This window comes from Ipomoea nil, unplaced genomic scaffold (genome assembly GCF_001879475.1).
Source record: "Ipomoea nil cultivar Tokyo-kokei standard unplaced genomic scaffold, Asagao_1.1 scaffold1074, whole genome shotgun sequence".
In the NCBI taxonomy this organism is placed as follows: Eukaryota; Viridiplantae; Streptophyta; class Magnoliopsida; order Solanales; family Convolvulaceae; genus Ipomoea; species Ipomoea nil.
The window spans coordinates 1,141,857-1,151,487 of record NW_017617502.1 but is presented as its reverse complement, the minus strand read 5'-3'; the positions used below and the strand labels follow the sequence as shown (position 1 = coordinate 1,151,487).

At 36.0% G+C, this 9,631-nt stretch overlaps 2 protein-coding genes across 2 annotated transcripts; one reads left to right on the top strand and one right to left on the bottom strand.

Moving 5' to 3' along the window:
* Nucleotides 1-2,307: 2,307 nt before the first annotated feature.
* LOC109182710 (ribosome-recycling factor, chloroplastic) lies at nucleotides 2,308-6,083 on the top strand. Its single transcript, XM_019332872.1, has 10 exons — nucleotides 2,308-2,569; nucleotides 2,658-2,778; nucleotides 2,864-2,933; nucleotides 3,030-3,125; nucleotides 3,313-3,410; nucleotides 4,230-4,341; nucleotides 4,704-4,745; nucleotides 5,161-5,217; nucleotides 5,299-5,406; nucleotides 5,903-6,083. Exons 1-10 carry the CDS (start codon nucleotides 2,470-2,472, stop codon nucleotides 5,918-5,920), a joined length of 822 nt encoding a protein of 273 aa, XP_019188417.1. The 5' UTR covers nucleotides 2,308-2,469; the 3' UTR covers nucleotides 5,921-6,083.
* Nucleotides 6,084-6,303: 220 nt separating this feature from the next.
* LOC109182709 (fatty-acid-binding protein 1) lies at nucleotides 6,304-8,861 on the bottom strand. The gene is made up of 4 exons (XM_019332871.1): nucleotides 8,439-8,861; nucleotides 7,856-8,105; nucleotides 6,941-7,032; nucleotides 6,304-6,629 (listed from the first exon to the last, which is right to left on the bottom strand). Exons 1-4 carry the CDS (start codon nucleotides 8,806-8,808, stop codon nucleotides 6,490-6,492), a joined length of 852 nt encoding a protein of 283 aa, XP_019188416.1. The 5' UTR covers nucleotides 8,809-8,861; the 3' UTR covers nucleotides 6,304-6,489.
* Between the last annotated feature and the right edge of the window lie 770 nt (nucleotides 8,862-9,631).

The following is a 9,631-nucleotide window of genomic DNA, read 5'->3' as shown; positions in this document are numbered from 1 at the left end:
GTAGTGATGGTGGTAGTGAGGTGGTGGTGGTATGGTGTTGGTGATGTTGGTGGTGGTGTGATGTTGGTGTAAAAGTTGGAAAATGACTCCCCCAAAAAAAGGGAAAGACATTTTCCTCCAAAACAAGCCTATTTTCCAAAGTCAACGGAAAATGATTTTCGTTGACTTGATTTTCCAAGCACATCCAAACAATGAAAACTTGAAAAATGATTTCCAGAACTCATTTTCCAGGTTTTCAAACACACTCTTAATTATACTCTACGGTCATTTGACAATATATGTTATTGTATGGTTCTGAATTTTAGTTTCATTTCCCACACACATTAGTTTCATTTTAACAATATTAAAGTATCATTTTAATTATACTACAGTTTCATTTGATAATACGTTGTTGAATGAGCTATGCTTTTTAGTTTCATTTTTCACAAACACTAGTTTCGTTTGAGCAACACTAAAGTATCATTTTAATTATATTACAGTTTCATTTGACAACTATGGTCCACATAGCACTGTGGACCATGGTCCACTATATAACAACTGGTAACCATTGTTGAAAGAAGATGAATTGCATTTTCTGAGATCAATAATTATGCCATTGACCCGGGTCAAAATACACTGTTTACATACTGAATGTTAAATATGTAAATTGTGAACATTTAATATATAAAATTGTGAACATTCAATATGTAAATTGTGAACATTCAGTATATAAATTGTAAATTTTTGGACCTAAGTCAACAGAATAATTTGCCTTCCGCAACGGGCATTTATGAGGCAAATTATGTTGTGGACTCGTGTCCACAATGCATTGTGGACACGAGTCCAAAACGACGTTGTTTTCAAGGGAAACGACAGCATTCCAGTTTTAAAAAAAAAAAATTGATTGTCTCGACGTTAACGGCGTTATTCGTTTATGAAATTATGAATACACAGTTATGAAATTATGAATACACAGTTATGAAATTATGAATACAGAGCTCTGACGTTATGAACTTACAATTATGAACATATAGTGATAACATTATGAACATATAGTGATAACATTATCAACACTGAGCTCGAAAATTGTGAATATAGAGCTTCGAAAATTATGAATGTACAGTTATGGAATTATGAATGTACAGTTATGGAATTATGGACACAGAGCTCTGGCATTATGAACTTACAATTATGATATAGTGATAAAATTATGAACATAGAGCTCTAAAATTATGAACATAGAGCTTCGAAAATTATGAATTTACAGTTATTGAATTATGAATGTACAGTTACGGAATTATGAATGTACAGTTATGGAAGTATGAATGTACAGTTATGAAATTATGAACACAGAACTCTGACGTTATGAACATATAGTGATAAAATTATGAACATATACTCCTATAACGAAGCGATTTGAAATTTTTTTTAAAAAATTAGTGGAAGATAATGGTGCCACTAACAATACCGTTATCGTGTCCACAATGTATGCTGGACACGGGTCCATAGCATAACGATTGCATTTATGATTTATAGGCTTGATGCAACAAGCCTTGATTTTGGGCATTCTGATTTCGACTTTCCGACCGACGCAGAAATGCACAAATTATGCTGTGCAGCCGAATGCACCATGCGTATGGTGCATTCGATGCAAAACGACGTCGTTTTGGTTAAAAAAACGCGCGTCCCACTTAAAGAAGAAATCATGTTCGATTCCCGGCAATAGCATTTTTATATATCCATAAATTCATAACTATATATCCATAAATTTATAACTATATATCCACAAATTCATAACTATATATCCATAGTGAATGAATGAAGTAAAAATCCACAATGAATAAACTAAATCCACAGTGAATGAATGAAGACAGTGAATGAATGAAGTAAATATCTACAATGAATGAACTAAATATTCACAATGAATGAACTAAATATCTATAAATTCATAACTATATATCCAGAAATTCATAACTATATATCCACAGTGAATGAATGAATGAATGAACTAAATATCCACAATGAATGAACTAAATATGCATAAATTAATAACTATATATCCACAAATTCATAACTATATATCCAAAATTCATAACTATATATCCACAATAATATTATTGTCGAGAATCGAACCTGTTTTTTTTCTTTTTAAGTGAAACGTGTGTTTTTAGTCAAGACGACGTCGTTTTGCATCGTATGCACCATGCGCATGGAGCATTCAATTACACACCATAACTATTGGCAGAAATGGGCCTGGGCTCCTTTGCTCTTGCAGCATAATAAATGAATTGCTTAATGCTTATAGCCTTATACTCCGTAATATACAGCAAAAACAGAAGGGCTGGGAACGTCTCTTATCCACAACTCTGGCTCATGGCCTCACCGGTTTTTCTATCTGCTTAACGGCCAAATTATCAGAAAAAATATCAAAAAGTCAGTCACACTAAACAGTTCACTTCCGCATTTAGTCGAACAAGTTTCGAGCATAAAATGGCAATGACTTTCTCGCCGGCGGCTCATGTTCGTTCGCTCTACCCACAACGACCTGCCAACAAGCCTAACTCTTCCAAACTCCTCCTTTCCCTTCGAGGCACGGTCTAATCCCCCGCTTAGTTCTATGAAGTAATCTTTTTCTTTACAATTTTTGGATGGAATTTCCTTATTTTCACCTTTTGCAGATGGTTATTCCACTTCAGCAAATGTTGCTTCATTGAGCGCGGCGTCGAATTATGTGAAATTGCAAATTTGTGCGAGGGAGCTTGCTATGAAGCCTCTTGTCAAGCTATCAGGGAAGCAGAGGCAAGGTTTTTTTAGGCCGTTGTCTTGAGGTGTGGCTGTCCTTTTAGGACTAAAACTTTGTTTTCTCATTTTGGTGGTTTTTCAGAACTGGAGTGTTTAGGTGTGCAACCATAGAAGAAATAGAAGCTGAAAAATCTTTTATTGAGGCAGATGTTGTAAGTATACATAGATGTTAAGGCAATTACTTTAGAAGAAATAATGTTTGATTGCCGCATATTAGAAAGTTAAGTTAACTCCATTTGTTGTTCCAGAAAGAAAGGATGGAAAAGACTATTGAGAATGTTAAGTCCAATTTCAACTCTATAAGGACAGGGAGAGCTAACCCTGCAATATTGGATAAAGTTGAGGTAGAAAGCTGTTTGCAATTTCTAGTTTTCCTTGTGGAAAATAAAATGTCTCAATCTTTGAGACGTGTTGTGTGTGTGTGTGTGTGTGTGTTTGTAAATATATCTTGGATTTTATGAGCTGTGACTAATTATGTTTGGTTTTTTTTTTTTTTTATCGTTTGGATGATGGCTCTTCTCGATTTGGCAGGTGGAGTATTATGGTACTCCAGTCAGCTTGAAGAGCATAGCTCAAATTAGCACTCCTGATGCAAGTTCTCTCCTGGTACAGCCCTATGACAAATCCAGGTACCATCCAGTAATCATATTCTTAAAGGACATGAACAATGTCTCTTTTCTTTTTCTGCCTTGAAAAGAAGTCACACAAATGCTTTTGCTCCAGTCTTGTAGATACACAGAATTTCAAAGACTTGCTGAAATTTCCTGAGGAGTTTCTGTGTTGAATCTCATGATTATTTAGGCTGTGTTTGGTTCGAACATAGGAATCGGAATCGGATGGGAATCAAATACATAGTAATTGGAATTGAATTTTAGCGAAAGTATTTTGCATGTTTGGTAGTAAGGTGGAATTGGAATGATTACCAATATTGATGTTTGATTATGTATGTGCTTATAATCAGAATAAAGGTTTTAAAAATACAAAACCAAAAAATCAAGGCAATTGATCTTAAGATGGCGATGAAGTGAGTAGGCAATGTAGTGAGGAAGTCGATGAAGTGAGAAGAGATGAGTGAGGAGGTGACAAAATGATGAGGCGATGAAATGAGGAGAGATAAGATTGAATTAATGGAATGATACCTGATTTAAATTAGGTAATGAATTTTATAATTATAGGGGTAATCAAATCCTATACCTGTGTTTTAAAAAATTGTCAACCAAACAATGTGTAAGACTTCCATTCCCATTCCTTGTGTCTAACCCCATGAACCAAACACACCCTTATTTATCTGTTTATTTTGGATTTACTGTTTTCCTGCAGTTCTGTTGGTTTTTGATAAGTTATATGATCTAGTCGTTACTGTCAAGTCTAACTTGCTGATGTGTGCTGTGATTTTAACCCACATGATGTATATGTTTATGACATGGTGGTTCTTGTTTGATCATAAGCCTAAAAGCTATAGAGAAGGCCATTGTCACCTCTGATCTTGGTATGACTCCTAATTCTGATGGAGAAGTGATAAGATTAGCTCTCCCTCAACTGACAGCTGAAAGGAGGAAGGTGTGCCTTTGACCTCTTTCGTAGTAAGGGCATGTCTTATTGGTTCCAATTTTAAACATGACTATTTTCATATGGCAATTTACAAATCTCATCATTGCATTATACAAAATTGCTATGTGAGAGGTTAATTATATACTTTGCACACTTTACACATTTTAATTTTAACGTTCTTAAGTAGGTTATACTGCCTCTGATATACTTGGTCCCAGCTTTTAATTAGTTTTTCTTTGGACACCCCTGGAGTTCCTTTGCTACATACAGATCATCTTTCAATCAAATTTAGGTTTGATTAGAGATTTTTTGCCAATATAATTTAATGAAACATGATATAATATCAATTTCTTTCTTTTTCCATTGTGTAGGAGTTGTCAAAAGTTGTGGCCAAGCAGGCTGAGGAAGGAAAGGTACTGTTTTGCAGTAACCTGCACATTTCCTTTAACTTATTTCTTAAGATGAATGCTTTGATGGTAAATTATCTACACCAATTGATAAAATCCATAGTTTATTACTCGTTAGTCTGGATGAATTCATCTTTTCCTAATAGATCATAGATGGCTACAATTCTGAGGCTCTTAACTTCTGATGATTAACTAATGCTCAATTATGAATGTTAGATGTTGTGCTTAATAATGCCAATCAACGACTCGTGTCACCACTACTATGATAGTTTTCACTTAATCATGAGTTTCCTCCATTACGAATAGAGTTGCTAAAGGCGTGAACCATGCCCTGCATATCTAATTTGCAACCCGTGTGTCCCTTACAACATTCATTGAATTTTTTTTTTTTATCTTGACTTCTCTTTGTTTATATTTATAGGTAGCTATTAGGAATATAAGAAGGGATGCCTTGAAATCCTATGAAAAACTTGAGAAGGTTTGACATCTTTGACTTCTTCCCTCCTCTTTATTGTTGGAGACTTGTACTTCTTTTGGTGACTTGTATTATCTTTCTCAGGAGAAAAAGCTATCTGAGGACAATGTAAAGGATCTGTCTAGTGATTTGCAGAAAGTGACTGATGAGTACATGAAGAAAATTGATAGTATCTACAAGCAAAAGGAGAAGGTAAATATTGGATTAGAAATGGTTTCGATTTCTGAGTGAGTTTCAATTTTATCAACTGAAAAATCCGTGATCCAAACCCCAAGTAAAACAAGAGTATGGAAATAGAAGTGGAAGAAATATTATACAGAGTGGTTAATAAACCCTTGCCAACTACTATGTAGTGTGATGGTACCATTCCAAATGGGTTGTCACAGGACCAAACCCCGGTGGGGGGAGCATTGATTCTTTGGATAGTTAATAAATCCTTCTTCACCCGTGAGTGGCAACTCAAATAATAATATCCCATTAAGTATGCCTCTCGATATCAAAGTCTATACTATTAGTTGAGAAGTGAGACTGTGAGAAGATGGTTTTAGTAGCCTATAAAGCTAGCCTCCTTTCGGCTTTCGCAGATACTATCTAAAACTTGTAATAATTGTTGTGACAATTATCTTAATATATTTTCATTTTAAGGGTGGACTTGTAACATGGCTTTATCTTGGTTTTGGTCTGGCAGGAGTTGTTGACAGTTTAGAAGCCGGTTTTGTACAAGATGTAAATTGAGTTCTGCTGCAAATGTACTTTTCCCGATATCTGAGTGCATGTTGAGTAATTGAGCGTGTTTGTGTTTCAAATTGATAAATTTGTACACTTGTTTTCAAAATTTTAATGATAAAGGGGGGCGTGTGGTTCAAATATTGGAATGGAAATCAGAATCAAAGTTTGGAATGGAAATCAGAATCAAAGTTAAATATTTGGTATTCGAATATGCTTTAGTAGATGTATACAAATTTATTCTTCCTCCCCGTTGAACAAGTGAATGTACTAACTCTGGTAGGGGTTTTGAGTTTAGATGCTTTAAGGCACTTGACTTCAAACTTCTTTGGGGAATCTGTTATATTTATGCTAAAGTAGGAGTTAAACATTAACATTTAATTGGATTTTAATTATTATTTCTGGACAAGGATATCATTGTTGTAAGTTCCGCCTACTTTGCTCTTATTTCCGGGATGGTCAGCTTTATTGTAGATACAAGAAATCCCTACTGGAAAATTTGAAGAAAAAAAAAAATGCCTCTCATGCCTGTGTGTGTGAATAGCAGGACTACTTCTGGAGGAGTGAAGCCAGGTTGAGTTCAACATCGTCTTTGGCCTTCCGATCAAATGGTTCATCACCAATGTATAAGTCTAGAATTGATCGACACAATAACTTGCTCTGTATGCTTCCCACTTCCTTCCCATCAACTACAAAATGAAAACGATGCTATACGTTTAAGCAACCAAACAGAATACATTTGGATGAAACAAGTATACTAAAATCTTAAGAACATAAACAGAAAGATCAAATTTCACAAGGTGCTATCTAGCAAAACCGATAATATAACCCTACTACTTTGGTGGTTTAATGATTACTCTTAAAAAAAAAAAAAAAAAAAAAAAAAAAAAAAAAAAAAAAAAAAACTAAATCATTAGTCAAAAGTAAGAAATTTCATAACCAAGAACTGTTCCTATCAAATCTTGATGCGATTCTGAAGACAACGAAATAAACATCTTACTTGTTGTCTGGAGTATGTAGCCTGGCTCCCTTGAGAGTTCTATGACAGCTCCTCGGGGTATTTTGATTTCATCTCTAAACTGGGAAGTGAACCTGCAGTAAAAATGAGTACTTCAATCTCATTTAATGGAGAGGAAGCAGGGTGGAGTAAGAGTGTTTGATATTGAACCATGAACAATGTTGTATGCAATTGCCTTTCCAAGTCACACAATTAGCAATTTAGATGTCAATGAAGAGAACAAGAAAGGAGAGTCATAAGCAAGTCTTAGAGGGGTAGGAGAAGAAGTAAAGAATTAAAAACATCTTTGTTGGGAGGCGGCGATGAAGGGCCAAGTCCAACAATTGGTGGCTAGCGGGGTTGTGCTCAATCTAACAAGTGGTATCAGAGACAGGTCATGGTTTCAACTCCCAGCAAGAGTAAAAATTGTGACTGGCAGGTGCTGGGAGGGTAAATTGTTGGGCAGAGGCCGATGTAAGCCAAGTCCAACAATTGGTGGCTAGGGGGGGTTGTGCTCAATCTAACAAGTGGTATCAGAGACAGGTCACGGTTCAACTCCCAGCAGAGTAAAAATTGTGACTGGCAGGTGTTGGGAGGGAAAATTGTTGGGCAGAGGCCGATGAAAACCCAAGTCCAACAATTGGTGGCTAGGGGATTGTTGGGCGGAGGCGGTGAAGGACCAAGTCCAGCACCCTGCCTCTCGAAAATGTGATGACGGTCTATAAGAAAATAAAGTTGCGCCTTTGCTATGAGCTATAGCTTTTGGCATAGCGGTAAGCGCTTGATCCTAACAAGAGAATTTATCCATTTCTTGTTCCTGATAAACTATTTGGTCATCCACAAAGATCAATAATAGAGCAAAGGACATTCATTCCTCAAAGTATTGCAAATTTGCAAAACCGGCTCGCAAAAGTATACCTTGAAAGCAATTCTTTGTTATCATCAGATCCACCGAATTTGCGTAGTCTACTTCCAACAGACTCTTCGAAAGCACTACGCACAGAACGAATGCTTAGTCTTCCATACATGATTTGAAGCCTAACAGTTGCGCGTATATCCTTATCCATCAGTTCATCCTTCAAATCCTTTCCCTTTGACTCAGACCCAGAAAGGGTCTCATATTTCTCTTTCAGAATGTTCTGTAAATCAGCATCATTGGCATAAACACCTATATTTACAATGTCATATGTTGAGGTCCAAATTAGGTCAAAACATGCTTTAATCAAAATCAAGATATCTTAAACTGGGAACCAAAATTTCAGAATTTTCATCAATGCTTTAATTTGGCAACTAAATCTACTGAGCACTAAATTTCGCATGTAAAGCATAGCATCACATCATAATTATGCTAACATAATTATTAATTAACATTACTCGAGAATTTCGATCCAATTAGTCAGGGAAAACTGAAATGATGAGTAAAGATTTGAGCTTTAAGCTCCCTAAACTAAACTTTGTAAAACAAAGGGCTATTAAAAGAAGAAACAAAGCAATGCCATACCAAAAGCATATACATCGATGTTTTTCAACCCCAAGATAGCCTTCTTCCTTAACCCAATTCCAAGAAGTCGCTGCGAGCCCTTTAGAACTGACGGGAATGAGATGCCGGTCCTCGATTCCGTGGCCGGGGCGGAGCCATCAGACAGAGAAAGAGAACCCCACAACGGGGAGGAGTTATTTTTGCTGGGTGAGAAGTTGGAGAGCAGGATATTCAGTGGGTGGTTGTGGGTGATCGGCGAGATTGCGATTACGCCGCCGGCAGCAACAGCGGCAGCACAAGCGGCTGCGGAGAGGTAGTGAGGGCGGGAGGAGCCAGTGGGGGGCTGGCTCGGTGGCTGAGAAAACAAGAATGGGAAGCCCAGAGAAGCCATCGCTGTTGCCGCTTTTTTGTTCCGTTGAACAGTGAAATGTGAATACTGATACCGACTTCCGTCTATTGACTATGATGATGTTATAAATACGGCAAGACATTTTCCAAGTTATATGTTTATAATTTTAGAGCTATTCCTAATTTTATCATTATATGTATATAATGGTAAGTTTATAATGTCAGAGTTCTATGTTCATAATTTCATAACTATTGATAGTATTAATTCCACGTAATGCGGTTAAAGTAAAAAATACGACTAAGTTAAGGCAAGTAAAGTCTTTTATTGATCGTGTAGAAGGACCCAATACAATCTAAATGACTATTCCGAGGGCGGACTAATTAATTACGTGACTGCCTACACATTCACTTTGGAACCATGCCTACACATTCACTTTGGAACCATGAGATTATGAATTTTCTGTTATGAGATTATGAATTTTCAGTTATGAGATTACGAATTTTCTGTTATGAGATTATGAATTTTCATTACATTCATAATTTTGGAGTTTCGGACATTCATAAATTATGAATTCATGCATGCACATTCACTTTGGAACCATGCCTACATATTCCCGTCCGAAATCACGGACATTCATAAATTATGAATCCATGCCTGCACATTCACTTTGGAACCATGCCTACACATTCACTTTGGAACCATGAGATTATGAATTTTCTGTTATAAGATTATGAATTTTCTGTTATGAGATTATGAATTTTCAGTTGTGAGATTATGAATTTTCTGTTATGCGATTATGAATTTTCTGTTATGAGATTATGAATTTTCATAAATAACAGAAAATTCATAATTTGATCAGTAACGC